The sequence below is a fragment of the Balaenoptera musculus genome, chromosome 14, assembly GCF_009873245.2.
Source record: "Balaenoptera musculus isolate JJ_BM4_2016_0621 chromosome 14, mBalMus1.pri.v3, whole genome shotgun sequence".
NCBI lineage: Eukaryota > Metazoa > Chordata > Mammalia > Artiodactyla > Balaenopteridae > Balaenoptera > Balaenoptera musculus.
Window position 1 is genome coordinate 47,394,465 of NC_045798.1, and position 20,559 is coordinate 47,415,023.

General features: G+C 39.2%; 1 protein-coding gene across 2 annotated transcripts in view; it reads right to left on the bottom strand.

Moving 5' to 3' along the window:
* Positions 1-20,559, bottom strand: part of B4GALT6 (beta-1,4-galactosyltransferase 6) — a 66,026-nt gene that overhangs the window by 3,877 nt on the left and 41,590 nt on the right. For both annotated transcript variants that reach the window (XM_036823673.1, XM_036823672.1), the window contains 5 exons: positions 18,870-18,994; positions 10,477-10,593; positions 3,844-4,031; positions 520-642; positions 127-228 (listed from right to left, as the gene is read on the bottom strand). In XM_036823673.1, coding sequence (XP_036679568.1) covers positions 127-228; positions 520-642; positions 3,844-4,031; positions 10,477-10,593; positions 18,870-18,994 — 655 coding nt within the window. The remainder of the gene's footprint in view (positions 1-126; positions 229-519; positions 643-3,843; positions 4,032-10,476; positions 10,594-18,869; positions 18,995-20,559) is intronic.

Consider the following 20,559-nt stretch of genomic DNA (forward strand, 5'->3'; position numbering starts at 1 on the left):
CAAAAATGATATCGACAGAAAATTCCCTTCAGAAGTTTTTTGTGGGGAGTGCAATGCATTTTAAAAAATTCTTTCATAATTAAATAATTTTGAAACCTTGATATCTAAAGATGATATTAAACTTACCGTCCTAAGAACTGGACTTCACCTCGATGGTGATGAGGAATAGACTTGTATTTTCCCAGGTCCCCCTCTGGTCTTGTTACATTATATCCAGCATAGTGAACCCTACAATACAACATACAGAAATGAAAATACATTAAGAAATAAAATCTAACATAAAAATAGATTATGTGAGTTCAATTTAAAATGCAAAAGAATGCTCTAATGTATGCGCTGCCAGTAATTTCAAAAGGGTACTACTCTCAATAAAAAAGGGAGAAACACAACATAGGATTTAGGAACCTCAAAAATTTTCCACCCCGAAGAAACCTTTCCTGGAATAGAAAAGTATAGTTTACTTAATAGAAAGGAAATTTATAGAAATTCCATTATTAAGCAATTTGTACCTCAACATACCTATTCCAAAGGTCATCGTCTTCTCCTCCCCATCCCCAGAAGGCATTAGGAAAACCATTGATCTTTCTGAACTGTTCCACTGTCAGTCCACTTACACCGCCAAAAAACTCTTTATAAGGGAGACTAAAAAAGAAAGCAGAATATAGCATTCTAAAAATGAAATCAAAACTGTTTGCCATATGAAATCGAGTTTTCAGTCTTCTACATGCTTTGCAAAATATACCCCTACTTCCATATAAACAATTATGTTGATTAAATCATATTCTGGGAAATGTAAAGTACACCAAGAAACAAAACATCTTTACATTCTAGTGAAACAAGTACATCTAACTGTGTTATGCAAAACACTTGTGGTAATTGAAATTTAATATTTAGTATTGTTACTTTATAAGACTCAAGACCTAGTGTTCAAAAATGGTCTACTTTCACACCAAAAGTAGAGTTGATCAATAGCTGCTAAGGCAATGTTAGATGTTACTAAGCTGATTTCCTAAATTAATTGATCTTAATTTATTAAATACATTATTTATCATATAGACTAGGATAAATATAAATTAGTAAAAACAAGTCTAGCATTTAATTTTGAAAAAACTAGCTGCCTATTCCTGTAATGATCTTCTCTGTTTGGACTACACTCCCAAAATATTCATGGATATTTACAAATATATTTATTTTTAATGCACTAATATTTAGAAGAATGACAATATTTTGAGATGTAATTGACCCTGTATTAGTTTCAGGTGTACAACATAATGATTTGATATATGTATATATTGCAAAACGATTACCACAATATGTCTGGTTAACATCCATCACCACGCATAGCTACTTTTTTCTCGTGATGAGAGCTTTTAAGAACTACTCTCTTAGCAACTCTCAAGTATACAGTACGGTATTTGTTAACTAGAGTCACCTCGTTACACATTACATCCCCAGGACTTGCCTTACAACTAGAATTTTGTACCTGTCGATCCCCTTCACCCATTTCACCCACCCCCAGCCCCTGCCTCTGGCAACCAAAATCTGTTCTCTTTATCTACAAGTTCTGGGTTTTTTTTTTTTTTTCGATTCTGCATATAAGTGAGATCATACAGTACTTGCCTTTCTCTGAGAAATGACTATATTTTTAAATCTGGGTTTTATTTTCCTTACTTTTCTCTAACTCATCCTCCATGGAATTTGTCGAAGTCGTTTGTTTAGAAACAGACTGGTTTTCTGATGTTGAGGCAGCATCCCTAGACTTGCAGTCCTGCGTAAATTCCTGTGGCCCCACATGTGCTACTGCGGAGCCACGTGCCAGAGCCCCTGAATAGACAAGGCCAATGTGGAGGAATAGCAGAGAAAACACGACCACACGCAGCCTCTGAAAATCACACTGAGGGAAGTCTGGCCAGGACTAAAGCAAAGCTGCCTCAGAGGAAGAGAGGGGGCAGATTTCACTTTTTTTTTTTGGAAGGACTCTGGATTCACTCTCTGCAGGGAGGAAGTGCTGTGTGCCAGCTGGGACCTTGTGTGGCCACGGAAGATGAGAGAGGCAGCTCCCACAGAGAACTCTAGGCTGCGGGACAAAGCAATCCTGGTCCCACACTGGGCCAAAGGCACCCCAAGACAGTAACAGCAATACTGACCCCAAAGTCTACCACGGTGTCCCAGGGTACCTCACGAGGCTTGCACTGGGGAAGTTAGATTCTAGTTGTGATACCAGTTGGGGTCCAATAGGGCCAATAAGCGCTCATGGCACCATTGTGTTTCCCACACCAGTTGCATTATGCTTGCCCAGGCTAGTGGTTTGGGAGAAACCTGAAATCAGTAGATAGGTAAAAATGGATAAGTGTGTGTGTGTGTTCACTGACATGTATAAGTTGCCAAGCACGTTAATTCCATTTAGTGTTCTGCTTAAATGCAGAAACAATCAACTGCACTATACCCAGCACAGAAAAAGATTAGATAAAAGGAAGGTGTAATAGATAAAGAACAGAAAACGGAAGCTTGACAATCACAAATCTAGTAGTGTTGACCTGACACTGTCCAAAGGGAGAGAGACACTGCTCTGGGGACCTGAGCTTTCTGGTCAGCAGCCTTCGCAGCGTGGGCACCACTGTGGGCAGGGACACTTCATCACACTTCAGCCCATGCACTGTCCAGCCCGTTCCCTGCTCTGCTGCCATCCTCTCTAATTTCTATTCCAACTTCCAAGATACCCTATGCACCCTGGGATTAGTCTAGGTAGATATGAATATTTTACTAATTAGAAATTAATATTTTCAAATAAAAAATTAATTTAGAATTCCTAGTTTATATGACATTTATGATCATCTTTTAGTAAAAAATCAATTACGCTAAATTTAATCTGACTCTAGTGGGCTGACTAAAATTGAGTTTCCAGAAGTGCTAAGAATCAGATCCTGAACCTGGATGACCTTCCCAAGGTAACGCCAGACTTGGATTTCAGATACCATGGCAATAAGGAAAAGGTTTTCCAATGATGACAACAACCAGTGTAAAAAAAAAAAAACAAAAAAAAGGCACTCTCCCTGTTTCAGCGTTAATTCACCTGGTCTCATCACTGAGACTTTCTGCTTCTCTAACTTGACAGGTCAGGCAGCAGGCAGAACAGTGATGAAGGCAACACCTCCCCTGCTCCAGGCTATTTTCTCTCCTCTCCACTTCCATGAGTCAATGGAAACTGTGATCTCTTTCCCAAATCGTACCTTTAATGTCAGTTTAAGTCACTGTCACAGCTCCGATGACAGTATCATTTCAAGGCATCTCCAGTCAGAGAACGAAAAACTGTTTCTTATTATTAAAGGCAGGTCAAGAATCCATAGCTTAGGAGGAAGAAAATACACTGCAGAAGAGCGGGCCTTCACTGCACGGGAACAACCCCGGGGGGAAGGGAAGAGAGGGGAGCCAGCCTGTGCTGTGTTCCTACCTGGGGCAGCCCAGCGCCTGGGATCTCGCAGAACCCGTGGATGGGCTCTAGTGCTCCCTGAACAAGGAAACCAATGTTCAGAGAGCCAAGTCCTAAGATGCAAATCCAAGCCCTCTAACTGCTAAGCGTGAAGATCAGAAGTTAGGTCCACATCTCCTGGACCGTAGAAACCAGGCTCTCTTTCCCACCACCCCACGCTGAAACCCGTATGTGAGGAAGCAACTGGATGGACCACAAGCGACTCTACATCCCGGCTCCCTGCGAGGACGGGCTGGAGTTAAAGATACTCTCTAGGCTCTTGAGCCCTCTCAGATCCAGGCACATAACGCTGCTACCATTTCAATGACATGATTTTGCAGGTGTGCTGCAAAAGAAGAGTGTACATTACTTACATATACATGTATTTATCCAGCTTGGCTGCAAAGTGACGTGGCATTTCTCCACATCCGTAATAGTTTCGGTCATTTTCAGGTAGATGATCCACATCGTGGAAGATTACACAGTCCCAGACACTGTCTTTCATGGCCTCTTTGAAGCCCACATTGAAGAGCATTGCACGGTTAAAAGGCTGTGTGCCAGTCTTCTCAAAGAGAAAAACAGAAAGGTACTCAGGCTTTGCCATGACTTTTTTCTATACCTTTATAACTTGTTGAATCATGGTCAAATACTAATAATAAATACATACAAACCAAATTGATAAAATAATAAACATGTTTCAGGATTTTCAAATATACTATTTAAATTATTACATAATTTTATACTTTGGTAACACACAAGAAAACACTGTTATTATCAGGGCCACTGGTAGATCATCAAATTTATATAATGATATAATTCATGTTTCTGTTTTACTTCAAATGTATCAGGATATAGATTATTTATGACCAGGAAAAAGAATAAAGCCATTGAAAATAATATAGGTTGTATTTTTTAGCAAAGCTTTCCATATGGTGTCCAGACTAAAAGAAGCAGGAAACAAAGTGACTCAAGAAGCAGTAACCCTTCTCTTACATAACAAGGCCAGGGAGGGCTAACTTTGTATTACTAATGCTTATAATAGAGACAAAGGCATTTTCAGAGACAAAAACAATTGGAACTTATTACACAAAACCCAATTTCCTTTATTATAACCATTTTCCTTTATTACTAGGGAAAACAAAGTGTCCAGACAACAGTTTCTATTTTTATTATTTTTGTTTATGATAAAGACCAAGAGCATTTGAAGGGACAAAAAAAGTGGGAACTTATTACACAGAACCCAACTTCCTATATAATGACCACTTCCCTTTACTTATAAGGAAAATTATATTAAGGTGCATGGGCAATAAAAGGTTTCATGCTACAGCTAAAGAAAATTAAAGAGCAATTTACCTATGCCTTGGCAATATTTCTCAAAATCATCTCCAAAACATAAAACAACAAAGGATTATGAAAGAAGTGGATGAGATGCACAGTGCAGCCGTCACCAGAGTGCTCCCTCAAAAGTGAAAAATCACTAATTTTTAGTCCTGGGTCCTGCACTAACTTGAGGTAATAGAAATCACTTTACTTTTTACAGCTTTTCCTCACCAATGAAATGGGGAGAATAAAAAGGAAAGGCAGCTAAATTATAATATTATTACTGGTACATCATCAGCTTGAACAAATGACTTTCCTTTAAGATTTAAAAAACTGTTTTCATTAAATGTGGACATCATACTTAATGGCTTATAATAAAAATACGAAGTTTTATGTCTAACTCACCTTCATCTTCCAAAAGCAGTACATTTACACACCTCTAGTAGTTTATTCTGGTACTTATCTCCTCATTTCAAGGTAATGAGAGTTTTGATATCCCCTTGCTTCATTAACTTTTTAGACACTATTGATTTCTTACCATGGTCACTGAGGATTTATACCCCCCCATTCACTGCCCCTCCATCCATTCTCCCAACAGAGTTATGTCATAATTTTTTGTTAAGTCCACGGTATTTGCATTATTGTGACTGTATACATATGATTGTTGAGTAAATTATGATTCTGTTTTCTTTCTCAAACTGAGATTCATAACTGTCTTCTGTTTTCTTACTTTTCTATATAACTATTATTACTTTGTACAAAAGCCCCAGCAGGCATGCCCTGTATTTTTTAATAACTGATGCAATCATTGAAACACATCAAACCATTTATCGATTCCTCCTCCAGCCGCCCCCCAAGCCCAACTCCAGCTGCCACTGCCACTGCCCTCACGTCTTGCTCCAGTCTTGACTGGTCTGACCATGTGCAACTATCATCCTGGGCCTCCTCTTTCATTCCCTACATCATCTGTGTCCTTTACTTGGCTCTCTCAATTTGCTGAGGAACATCCTTCAGAAGTTTCCTATCTCAGGATCCATGGGAGAAAAAAAAAAAAAAAATATATATATATATATATATATATACACACACACACATAGATATTATACATATATATATATATATATATATATATATATATATATATATATATTTTAGCCAATGAATGACTGAAAATGCCATCAATCTACCCTCACACTTGACTGACATTCTGACTGGGTAAAAAATTCTACGTAAGAATTCCTTTCCCCTAGAATTTTAAAGGCATGTGGCTCCACAATCTTCTAGGTATCAGCACTGCTGAGAAGGTTCATATGATTCTGATACATAATCACTGGTAATTTTTCCTACAGAACCTTTTTGATCCCTTCCCTTTTTAATTTGCATTCTAAAGTTTCAAAATAATATGCTTTAAAGCTCTGTATTTTATTCATGTGTACATGTGGACCCTTTTAATCTGAAGACTCATGTCTTTGCTTCTGGGAAATATTCTTATATTATTTCTTTGGTCATTTTACTCCACCCCAACCCCGTTTTTTTCCTGCTATATTTTTTCAGAACTCTGATTAGTAAGTGTATTTGTTATCTACTGATGTGTAACAAATCACAGCAAAACTTGTGGCTAATAAAACCATAGTCATTTATTATGCTCAAAGGACCTGTGATAGGAAATTCTGACAGCACGGCAAAGATCCCTGATCACTGCTCCATGATGTCTGGGCATCAGCTGGCAGATCCACTTCCAAGAGGACTCAGTCACACAGCCAGCAAGATGACGCTGGCAAGTCACTTCTTCTCCACAGGGCTGCTTGAGCGTCCTCATGACATGGCAGCTGGTTTCCCCAAGAGCAAGTGATCCAACAGACCAAAGCAGAAGCGGCAGTGTCTTTGATGACCTAGCTTCAAACATCACACACTGTCACTCTGCAGTGTGGTTGTCCACACAAGTCAGCCCTTATTCATTGTGGCAGGAGACCATACAAGGAGGCAAGGATCCTTGGGGACCATCTTGGAGGTGGTTACCCCTGTGAGGCATTGATACTTCTTAATTTCTCCTGCTTTGGTTCTAGTTTAAGAGTTATCTTCTTAAGTTTATCTTCCAGCCATTCTATTGAAAGTTTTGTTTTACTTATCACATTTTCTTTTAGGATAACTTTCTTATTCTGATTGTTCTTTATGATGTTTTCATTTCACAGATGCATTATCTTTCCTTCACTCTCTGTGGATAGTGATTATGAGTTTTTATTACTGTTAATTTCTTTTCTTTTTTAAAAAAATGTTCTCTGTTCCCTCCACTGTCTATATTTTCTATAATCCCTTTTGTTGGATTGGTTCTGTCTCCTTTTGTGGGAACCCTTCGCCGCCCATTCACGGTTGAGAGTAAGGCACTAAAAAGCTGAGGGGAACCTCCATGTACGTATGTGAGGTTGTGGCACAGCACTCATGGCTCCACACACACCACACACGCACACGCATGGGCACGAGCAAATCCCTAAGCCAAACTGCAACAGAAACAGAAGCCCCCATCCTCCTCGCCGGCGCTCTGTGTGCCATAGCTCAGAAAATGGCGACACCCTCCTTCAAGACAAAAACCCTGCGTCCTGGTTGACCGTTCTCCGTTGCTCACAACGTACGTCCACTTCAACAGCAAATAATTTGACTTCTAAACCCAATGTGGCCCGAACCCAGCCACTGCTCACCTCCTCCCTCCAACACCACTGCAGCCCGAGTCAGCACCTTCTCCTACCCGGCCCGCGGCAGAAGCTCCCACTCAATCTACTGTCCGCACGGTCATCTTCTCCAAAGTCCATTAGATCACGCCATTCCTCTACTCAAAAGCCTCCAGCACCTTCTCACCTTACGCGGGACAACCCGAGTCCTCCCCCAGGTTCTTCATTACCTGCGTCTCTCCCGCCTATGATCTCCTCCCTCACGTGTTTCTTCGCTCGTCGCTCCAGCAACACTGACCACTTTGCAGACACACGCTCTCCTGCCCTGCCTGGAACACGCATCCCCGAACGTCAGCACGGGCTGCTCCTTTGTTCAGGGCCGCTCCCGCCTCACCTCCTCCGAGAGCCCTCCGTAAACACTCTGAAGGAAGGAGCACATCTCCCTGCCCCTACCGCTCTCTCTGCCCCGACTCTTAGCTCCGGGCACCACCTGACATGCCACACGATTATTTACTGCCCTCCTTCCCTCACGAGAACGAGAGGCCTCAGCTGGCTTGTCCCCTGCTGTCTCCCCTTTGTTGAATGAATGAAAGCGGGCTTCATGGAGGTGATAAAGTGAGGGACTGGCCTCCTGCTCTGGAGACTTCCCAACATGAGACCAGGCATCGTCTCCCTGGGGCGAAGCTACTTCTCTAGTGAAGAGGCCGCTCACGCCCTGCCTCAGGTGAAGGGGTTGGGGGGATTCACACCGAACGACTGGCTTCAAACAGCCAGACAAGGAGAAGGACAGAGGGCGCTTGGGGTCGGCAGGCAACCCGACTCAAGCCTCTGCTCTGAGGTGCCAGAGTTCGGCTGCGTCAGCACCGGCAGGACCCGCGCTGGTTTCTCCGAGGAGAAACTTTTCATTTTCTACAAGATACAACAGAGTAATCACCTGGCAGCATGAGCCAAGTTAAGAAACTAGGGATCCGGCTCCTCTGCAATCAAACTTTTAAACAATCCCTTAGTTTAGCCCAGTGCTTCAGTTCGTCTTTCAAGGGCTGAGATGTGCAGGGGGGCCTTTGTCCAGCAGACTGACTCAGTCCTTGTCACCATCCCCCTCGACAGCACGTGGGTCTGAGCCCCCTGTGCTGGGCTAAGGGAGGGCGTGCCAGGGCTCCACCTGCCTCTTTTTAAGTTATTTATTTATTTATTTATGGCTGTGTTGGGTCTTCGTTTCTGTGCGAGGGCTTTCTCTAGTTGCGGCGAGCGGGGGCCACTCTTCATCGCGGTGCGCGGGCCTCTCATTATCGCGGCCCCTCCCGTTGCGGAGCACAGGCTCCAGACGCGCAGGCTCAGTAGCTGTGGCGCACGGGCTTAGTTGCCCCGCGGCATGTGGTATCTTCCCAGACCAGGGCTCGAACCCGTGTCCCCTGCATTGGCAGGCAGATTCTCAACCACTGCGCCACCAGGGAAGCCCTCCACCTGCCTCTTGACTCCCAGAGATGGGCTGAAATCGCTCAACTACTTCCATCTCTTTGTCTTTATAGTTTAATAACTCATTACAAGTTTTTTTCTTTCATTCATTTTAGGAGTCTGGAAAGGAAAAGAGGGAAACATGTTGTACCCCCTTCCATATTTAACTGGGAGTTCTGAGCTGCTCGTCAAAGGCTTAGCCCTTCTGGCACCAGTCCAGCAGGAAAATGACTCTTCTATTTCATATGTGGTAAAGATGTTACTAGCTCAAAACCACAACACACTATCAAACATACAGGCTTGAATTAATACTGATCAAGGCTAAGATTCAGACTTAAGACGTTTATAAAATATGGACCTTAGCTGCCTTGCAGACTTCTTCTTCACATACACAAAACAATTCAATGGTGTCGGACTCTCAGGAGAAAATGCCTTCAAAAACACAAAGGCAGATATCTCATCCCCCAACACATTATGAAGACTGAAGTTTCAAAAAAGGAAACTAGCAGTTGGTAAAACGGATCTAGAAGTTTATAACTATGGCTATCATGAAAGTAGCTAAAATTTTTTATTTACTATCAGGTTAAAAAAAGTTACTTTTCATAATATAGGTGATTGCATTAAAAAGCACATATGCCCTATATACATCATTATATGAACAGGAAACAGACCTTAAAAGGGTGATTTACACACAGAGAACTATAAGTTACATTAAATACCCAGTACTTCCAGGGGGAAAAATAGAGGCAAAAAAGCTAAGAGTGAGAAAATAAAATTAAAAAAAAAAAAAAAAGGTAAAATCAGCCACAAAGGACTTGGGAAAACACACTAACTGTAACAATCTTAGGAAGAGAATTTGAATATTTTCTAATATTTCAAAAACAAACAAAATAAATCCCAGAGGCATCTAATATAAGCTAGGTCACTTTCTGTCTACTGATAAATAAAGAAATACATTTTTAGTCAGATTTAGTAAAAAGAAGGACCGATCAGGATAAAATGAGGTCACCAATGTCAAAACCAAAAGTATCCAAATTTCAGTGTATTCTAAACATGAACAAAATGCACTTTAGAAATACTATATAGCAATCAGTGACAAAATTCAGCAAGGACCCTAGTGTTTGGGAAATGGGGTTGGGGAGAGACCAAGGAAGAAATCCAAGATGACACCTTAAGTACAAAAGCAGGTGATGACAGAAGTAGAAAAACATAGAAGTACAGAAAATATCTCCAAAGGGTTTAAATAAGTCTGAAAGAAACTGTACATACGGAATACTGATATTAAAGTATTTACAGAGAAAAAATTAGCTGATAATATGAATAATTATATATATATTTCACTTTAATAGGTAAGACATTAGATGATTTAAAATGATAGGAACACATCAACTGATAAAAGGATTAACAAAATGTGGTACACACAATTAACAGGCTCAATCCAAAATGGAATTTTACCCAAATATAAAACCAAGGATTAACCTTAAACTACATGCTTTTAATCACACAGTATCTAAGAGTTTACTACGTTCTAGTATACCTAGTTACCATTTTGAAAAATATTCTCACCTGTTCAATGACATAAAAGGCAAATTCCAGCCGCTGTTTTTGGAGCATTGGAATCAGATGCAAGAAAAAAATTGGAAGATGTTCATGGCGATTACGGAAAGGAATGAGAACTGCCACCTTTAAAACAAAAGAGTCACATATGTAAATAAATACAGCAGCAAGCCCTAGAGGTAAAAGATAAAAACTGACCCTTGAGATTCTCTTACTCATGAATTTTCTCACCAGAGATCCAACAGTGAGCGAAAACAGACAAGGCCCTTGCCTTTGTGCTAGTTATGCTCTTGTGAACCTGGAGAGGTATAAATGGGCTCTGAAGGTCGTTCTAGGGATTGTGGTCCTTATCCTATGAAAACCATGAAAGTCGTGGAAAGATTTTAGAAGAGTGATAAAATCAGCTTTGGTGATGGCAAACACTACTATGAAGAGCAGGGTAAAGCAGGTTGGAGAAAACCAAAAGTGGGCTCAGGGAGCTGGTTAGAAATTAATGCAAAGTCAAGACAAGAGGTAATGGTAGCTTGAACAGAGGCGGGGTGGAGGACAAGAAGAGAAGTACATGAATTTTTGAAACATTGAAGAGGTAAATGAACAGGATTTGTTCCTGGAATGGATATAAGGAGTGAGGGAGAGGGATGCGTCGAGACTGATTTCTAGGTTTTAAAGTAGATCATAAATAATAAGTTTATGGGTTTTAAATTGAATTTAAAAGAGATTCCACCTGAATATCCAGTATCTAACATGGCTCACCTGGTCTAGAGATATTTTTGAAAAATATAACAGATATATCATGGAATATAAATGAAGTTTGATAATTATATTAATATAATATTTTTCATCTAATCAAAATGCACAATTAAATTTTTGATACACTGCATGTTTATTTCAGTGGTAGGATAATATTCAGTTTAAAATTGATAATACAATTATGTTAAAATGTTAAGCTCAACAAAAAAGATAAGGTAAACAAGCACAAGCATCAGAGAAATTCATCCCTTAAATAAACCAAAGAAAGGTGTTTCTTATGTAATCAAAAAAAAAAAAAAATAAACCACGTTTATGGGAATTAAAATGGTTTCTCAGTAGATCAATCTTCTAATAAGAAAAAAAATGATCGAGACTCTCAAAATCAAGACTAAAAATAACTGTTTACAAAGTGTGTCCTATGATATGGGAATAAATGAATAATGATCAATCATCACTTACTCAAGTCCTCTTTCCTGGATCCAAACTTCATCATACAAGTCAAGTGACCCTACAATTCAGATTTTGCCCTTGAAAAAGCTAAAATGTTTTCTAACCATTGCTTTTCTTAGCAATTTCTGAGCTAAGCTAGCCTTATTATAATTGTGAATTTTCTAAAAACTGAAATTAAAACAAATAAGTTTTCTACAGATTATAAATTCCAAAATCAGAAGACCTAAATAGGCATTTCTCTAAAGAAGACATACAGATGGCCAACAGGCACATAAAAAGATGCTCAACATCACTAATTATTAGAGAAATGCAAATCAAAACTACAATGAGGTATCACCTCACACCAGTCAGAATAGCCATGATCAAAAAGTTTACAAATAACAAATGCTTGAGAGGGTGTGGAGAAAAGGGACCCCTCCTACACTGTTGGTGGGAATGGAAATTGGTGCAGCCACTATGGAAAACAGTATGGAGGTTCCTTAAAACACTAAAAATAGAGCTACCACATGATCCTGCAATCCCATTCCTGGGCATATATATCTGGAAAAGATGAAAACTCTAATTCAAAAAGATACATGCACCCCAATGTTCATAGAAGCACTATTTACAATAACCAAGACATGGAAGCAACCTAAGTGTCCATCAACAGATGAATGGATAAAGAAGATGTGGCATATATATACAATTGAATATTAGCCATAGAAAAGAATGAAATATTTGCCATTTGCAGCAACATGGATGGACCTAGAGATTATCATACTAAGTGAAGTAAATCAGACAGACAAAAACAGATATTATATGATATTACTTACATGTAGATTCTAAAAAATGATACAAATGAATCTATATACAAAATAGAAACAGGCTCACAGATGTAGAAAAGAAACTTATGGTTACCAAAGGGGAAAGGGGAGGAGAGGGATAAATTAGGAGTATGGGATTAACAGATTCACACTACTATATATAAAATAGACAAGCAACAAGGATTTACTGTATAGCGCAGGGAACTATATTCAGTATCTTTTAATAACCTATAATGGAAAAGAATCTGAAAAGGAATATATATATATATTCACTTTGCTGTACACCTGAATGAATCACTTTGCTGTATACCTGAAACTAACATAATGTTGTAAATCAAATATAGTTCAATTAAAAAATGCCAAAAAAATAATAAATTCCAAAATCATTAGATTTTCAAAGAACATAAGAATCAAAATATGTCTAATAACAATGTCTATGTGTCATTCTATATTTTGGATTTTTAAATACAGCCTAATAAACTGGTTAAACAGAAAATTATGTAACAACATTAAACATAGGACTTATTAAAATTTCAACTATACCAAATAAATTTTACTAATGAATGAATAAATGCAAATAATTGACAATGCATAGGTTTAGGATCTGATCCTACTTGTAAAATCAGGACATGCCATTAGAAGTAGTCAATAGAAAATAGTAACATTTACCTGTGTATTTTACATTACCAGGATCATACATGAGAGAAAATTTTAAATTATTAAAATAGTTTTATTTTAAAAGAGAACAATACATGGTTTCATAAAATTGAAGATGTCTAAACTAAAAGCTCCACCACTAATTTTCCCTTAATGATGATGAGATAGTGGAAAAGAGAAAGAGACAATGGTTGTTACGAGGCTGATATTTTCATGTCTACATTGATTCACATTTGGTAAGTGGTGGGAACCAAAGAGGCTCTGGTGCCTCTGCCAGCCCCACTCTGGGCCCCATTCTTCTTTGGTTTGCTCCATAAGGTGCCTCTTGGCTTATGAGCCTGAGGACCACGAGGCTACAGAACAACACGGAACCCACATCTAAGAGTCCCTCCTGTACCCTACACAATGGCCACGGTTGGTGCTGAGCACTCCCTTCCGACTGAGGAGACTTGCTGACAGGCCTCAGTATCCGCTGTTGGCATCTCCACAGAATTCCCACATCTATACAACTCCCAAAGCAGCTCAGGAACCCCTAAGTTTACTCTTGGGATAGGAAACTGCTATGAAAGTGAAAGGAGAAAAAGGAGTTACATGGCAAGTACAAATCCCTACCACTGACCTTATCTGAAGTGTATCAGTGTGATAACTTCTAGCAAAATTAGGATCGAGCTTGCCCTTCTTGGTTTTGAATTTGGCCACAAGTTGGCTGCCTATGATGTAAATGGGTTATAAAAGCAGTTAAGACGAATTATAGATATATAAGGAAAGAAGCTATTAAAAAGCTGCAGAGTCCATATTAAAGACAGCCCATATTAATTGAATACAATGAGGCTGAGTAATCAGTTGAACATATAAGAATAAATGAAGGTAGTCATGGCCCCTAATACAGTAATTTCTTCAATAAAACATTTAAAATATTGAGTTGATTTTTCCTTAATACTGTATGGAAACTGAGAGTATTATAAGAGAAAGAAATGACCAGTGTCATGGCAAGTTCAAAGAAGCTAAACTGTCGTTTTTACAACAAATGCGTGTCCACATATTAATGAGACAGTTATCAAAGGTTTTGAATATGCCTAAAGTAAAGTTTTTATTAAAACAAAGCTAAATAGCATCTAAAAATTCATTTGGCATGTCCCTTCCTTTGGCTGTGGAATGTCACTGTCAACAGTTTACAATTTATTGCCTAGGAAGAGAAGATCTCAGTATTCTGTGGTAATTTATCTCAAGGGTTAAGAGCCTTTGTTTCAGGACATTCTTTCTTACATGTGCCCTAATTTGCTGTTGGAGCCACTCTCCTGTTGAAGCATCTCCACTGGAGACAGAACTAAACATCTGGTCATTACCTTCGGAAAAACAAGAGTCATCTTCATGAATCTCTCCTCGCCACCCCTTGTTCAAGCAAAATTATCCACACGCACTTTGCTCCCACTTCAAAACCACTAATCTTACTGAATTTATGCACCTATTTTTCATCCTTGCTCATTTTCTCCTATAGTCACCATGAAGAGATAAGCAAGAAAAATGTTGACTACATAAATTTTCCCCACCAAGATTTTGTCCTAGTTTCAAACTTGAAGCACACCACCGCTACGATGTCCCTAAATGACATGGCTTCAGACTTGCCTACCTTTAAGGGTGCACGAGCTGTCTGCCACTGACTAAGACAGAACAGAGTAGAAGCTGCCAAGCCTTCATTCTCCTGCAGTGTTTCAGGTCCCTCCTCCCCTCCCCCTCACTTCCAGTGCGTACAGGAGCTTCTCAAACAGGAGGCACGCGATAAAAATTGCAGGTTCGATAAGTGGTGCTGGGAAAATTGGACAGGTACATGTAAAAGTATGAAATTAGAAAACTCCCTGACACCATACACAAAAATAAACTCAAAATGGATTAAAGACCTAAGTGTAAGGCCAGACACTATCAAACTCTTAGAGGAAAACATAGGCAGAACACTCTATGACATAAATCACAGCAAGATCCTTTTTGACCCAGCCCCTAGAGAAATGGAAATAAAAACACAAATAAACAAATGGGACCTAATGAAACTTAAAAGCTTTTGCACAGCAAAGGAAACCATAAACAAGACCAAAAGACAACCCTCAGAATGGGAGAAAATATTTACAAATGAAGCAACTGACAAAGGATTAATCTCCAAGATTTACAAGCAGCTCATGCAGCTCAATAACAAAAACACAAACAACCCAATCCAAAAATGGGCAGAAGACCTAAATAGACATTTCTCCAAAGAAGATATACAGATGGCCAACAGACACATGAAAGAATGCTCAACATCATTAATCATTAGAGAAATGCACATCAAAACTACAATGAGGTATCATCTCACACCGGTTAGAATGGCCATCATCAAAAAATCTAGAAACAATAAATGCTGGAGAGGGTGTGGAGAAAAGGGAACCCTCTTGCCCTGTTGGTGGGAATGTAAATTGATACAGCCACTATGGAGAACAGTATGGAGGTTCCTTAAAAAACTACAAATAGAACTACCATACGACCCAGCAATCCCACTACTGGGCATATACCCTGAGAAAACCATAATTCAAAAAGAGTCATGTACCAAAATGTTCATTGCAGCTCTATTTACAATAGCCAGGACATGGAAGCAACCTAAGTGTCCATCATCGGATGAATGGATAAAGAAGATGTGGCACATATATACAATGGAATATTACTCAGCCATAAAAAGAAATGAAATGGAGGTATTTGTAATGAGGTGGATGGAGTTAGAGTCTGTCATACAGAGTGAAGTAAGTCAGAAAGAGAAAAACAAATACCGTATGCTAACACATATATATGGAATCTAAGGAAAAAAAAAAAGGTCATGAAGAACCTAGTGGCAAGACGGGGAATAAAGACACAGACCTACTAGAGAATGGACTTGAGGATATGGGGAGGGGGAGGGGTGAGATGTGACAGGGTGAGAGAGTGTCATGGACATATATACACTACCAAACGTAAAATAGATAGCTAGTGGGAAGCAGCCGCATAGCACAGGGAGATCAGCTCGGTGATTTGTGACCACCTAGAGGGGTGGGATAGGGAGGGTGGGAGGGAGGGAGATGCAAGAGGGAAGAGATATGGGAACATATGTATATGTATAACTGATTCACTTTGTTGTAAAGCAGAAACTAACACACCATTGTAAAGCAATTATACTTCAATAAAGATGTTTAAAAAAAAAAAAAAAAACTGCAAGTTCGCGTCCCTTTCCACCAACAGCATCAGAATGTCTGAGGACTGAGTTCAAGAATCTTCTTTTTTACCAAACACCCCAGGTACCTCTGAAACAGGTGACTAAGACCCATCTTTGAGGAACCTTGGACTAGAAACAGGACTCCAGGGCTCCGAGCAGATAACCCCATCAAGCAGTTGCCTGACTCTTTAAAGCCTTAGGTTTTAGACCAAAGTGGTTCAGGCCTCCATCTGAACTCTGAATGGAACACAGGCAACATCACAGGTAAACACTTCACTTTAATGACCTGAAAAGCATCACTTTCCTCCTATCCCAACCTCCCTTTTAGAAATAATCTTGCCTCTACAAGGCATCCGACCTGTGCTCAATCTTCCACTGCGATCCGCGATGTTCAAAATACCTAGGAATTGGTGAAATCACTTATTTTAGAAGATTAATTCCACTTAATTGGTCTTCGATGAATTTAGTTGGTATTTTTTTAAAAAGAAAAAGATCCTCAAATATTAAGAATCAAGTTGATAGCAGATGTTTCACATAAATCTCGTTACTTCTTGTTTCCTTCTCAGCTCAGTTCCAAGATTAGAATGCAGCATTATTAGAATGTAAACAGGTGGCAGGGGTGAGGTGGGGGGGAAGATTATTTGATTAAGTATAGCAGGTATAGGTCACCTCTGAATGATCTCCAAATTCCCTCTCATACCTTGAGCTGCGTAGCTCAGAACTAGAGACTATATTCTGAGAAGGGTTTGGGCATAACTGAAATAAGAGCAACAGTACCATATATAGTTCCTAAATAAAATAAGCCAATTTTTAGATTCCTGAATTAGCTGGCTCCTGAAACTTCCCTTTCAATACTGTTACCTACTGATTCACTGGAGTTTACAGTCTACTAAAATCTGTAAGTAGAAACTACTTATGTGTGATATACCTCTCCCCTAAAAAATGAGACGAAAACAAACGCTAAAATTTAAAATCCAACATCTGATATAGACCACTGGAGAAAGGACAAGAAGACTTAATTTTCCTGATCCCAACTTATCCTACTGCTATACTACACAGTGCACACGTGAGAGGTATACACCACGTGTATTAATATACATCTGAGAACCAACCTCCATTCTACCCCACAGCCTTTGTGATTAATTGAGTATGCTTTTTCTTCCGTTAGCGTTCAACATATATACTCATCACCCAAGTAAGAAAAAGAATTTATTTTGCCCAGGACATTTTTTAAAGTAACATTATGTAAATTGGGCCATATTTTATATACAAATGTGAGGAAACTCAATCATGAAATAGGAAAAGATTCATTTATTATCCGAATTTGATCTGGGAAATAGTATAAAACAACTGCAATATAGAATGTGTTGCCAAAATCTGTACTGGAATCCATTTCAGCAGCTTTACAACTTGTTTGAGGGAAAAAAACCCAAACATTTATTTAATAATTTGTAACAAGACATGTATCTGTCTCATAAACTCAACTCAACAAAACTGGGTTTAGCGCTTCCCTTTTATACAAGAGAGGGTAAGCTCTACGTTAGGGATGCAGACGTAAACAATACACATCCCCAACATCTCCAAACACAAAGAGTTCAAGGCCATTTAAGTCAGAGGGCTTTTATCATAAGCTTAACAGCATACAATTCTCCTTCCCAGGAGTGACATTTTTTGGTACCAAAAGACAAATATTTTAGCAAAATACTGATATTTAAAAGAGGAACTGAAAACTGTTTCCAGATTAAGGGTACAGCACAATCCTTCAGGATGTAATATCTGATTTAATCATATGTAGTTTTCACTTGAATTACATAAATGCTGTTTCCTATTCAAACGTAACATTACATGAACACGCGCTTATTAACCAATTTCACAGTATTGAGAACAACTCTGATTTAAACCATGGTTTTCAATTTTTTTTAAGCAGCAGGGGCAGGCCTACTTCCTTATAGTTTTTCAAACAAAACATTAAAAGTAGGATTCTGATATATCAAAAAGATTAAAAGCCTGTGCCCTGCCTTCTGAAACAGAGGCAAAGAAGAGCCCAAAGTTCTTCTTTTTCAGTCCAGCAGTGACCGCCGAGCAGCGTCTTTAGAATGCTAGGACTCAGGAACCCCAATGCTGGGCCCAACTGGAAACCACTGTTTCCAGGCCTTGGTGGGGCTACGCCTGCAGGTGTCAGTAACCACTAGGGACAGCAGCGGGAAGCAAAGAAATCACAGCCTCTCTTCCAAACAGAACAGGAAAAATCATCTGTTTTCCAAGCCAATCTCAAGCGAGGTACCTATCACCAGGATCTCCAAGAGACTGAACATAGGAGCAGGTATCTGTATATGCACAGGTGCCGTTCATCTTCACAGGTAACACGATTAACTCACATTTGGACTGGGAATACTTACACATTAAACACAAACATTTTGATGTCTTAAATTTACCAAGACAAAGGGATTTGACTCTATATTCTGAATCAAACACACTTTTCCTCAAATGCATAGTAACAGTCAGACTACTTATGAAAAAATGGACCTCACCTTCCACCTGGGTTTACAGTCTTTAGGCCTCCAGTGACCTCCTGGCTCAATATCTAAATCCTTGGAGAAGAGGTGATGAATTTCATCAAAACTGACTTCACTTACATTGACATTGAGGAATCCCCCTAGAAGGTCAAAAATGTGAAGAATTGTTTTAATATGAAGTCAGACAAACAACAATCAGTAGGGTGATGGCATAATGTAGTTGCTGGGACAGTACCATTTATTCCTGTTATCACCATATAATTGTTAATATCACCTTTCAGTTTTAGTTTGGATGATAAATTATATGGTCATCCTACTATCTTTGGTAAATCAGCCAAAGAAAATCAAAACACTTAAACTTTTTGCTTTTGAGTAATATGGTGAATATTATAATATTCTTTGGGAAATGTTTGCATGTCATTACAATGTAGCTTATCATTCCAATTTATTCAAGTATTTAAAAACTATTTTTTAATTTCAACATAATCAACACAGGAGACAATGAACACACAGTACGTAAGAGTTAATTAAGCAGTTAAGTTTAACAGGGAGCTGAATTTTAGCTTCTATGTATTGGGGAAATTATCTAACTTCTCTGTGCCTCAGTTTCCTTATCTGTAAAAATAGATGGTAATACCTGCCTCCCGCTGTGGTTGTATCCATTAGATGAAACAACGCCGGGCACAAAGGTACACATTCAGTAAATTTAGCTACTATTACTGTCATCTACTTTACTGACATTTCTTCAGAGAGAGAATTCACAAACACAATTCAACAAATTTATTTTGAGTACCTACCATGCATCCCCTTGACAGGCAAAACTGGAAAACTATAAACTTCTAAGATGTTCCTGGTCTACTAAGCACTCACTCTCCAAATTAACAAATATTTGATATTCCTAGAAATGTTTTTACTAACAGTTTTTCTAACGTATACCATGGAAACAGGAATGACTCTTGGATGGAAAACCATTTCCATTACCTCAATCAAAACCAACTAAGAATTAAAAGAGAACTAAGGACTAACAGAACTAAGTTCTTTCACCTCCTTGTCTCATGAAATACAAACCAACAACTATTGAGGTTTCCCATTTCAAGTCTTCTGAGCTCAGTGGCCATGATTCCACACGTACAGTCAGCCCTCCATATCCACAAGGTTGGCTGACATCTGTGGATGCAGAGCCCACATACGGCGGGCTGACTGAAAGGGACTTGAGCATCCTCAGATTTTGGTACCCTGGGGGCCCCTGAACCAATCCCCCTTGGATACTGAGCGATGACTGTAAAACACTCAGTTCCTCTTCGAGGGAGCCTCTTTCCTTTCCTCTCTTCCTGCTATTCTATATTCTATAAGGTTTCACAGCCACTCGTCTTCCCATCCCCACTCTTCATCCTAAGTAGGCAGGAACGTCCGTCAGTGGCTTCCACTAAGCACTTAGGCATACTAGAGAGAAGTATTTCAAAATGTAAATGCCTAGGTTTCACAGAGTAAGCTAGGAAAAAATCTGCGATCTTCTAATGTCTGCCTGTTCTCCTGACAATGTTTGCTGCCTTTTATAACCAAATACCCATCCTTTAGTGTGACAAGATATGCAAAGTAGCTAATCTTAGAAAGGTCAGATTTACCTAAAGAGTAACCTAGGAACTTACAGAGAAAGGATAGATCAAATGTAAGACCCATCGGTCAATGTGAGTACGGACTACCA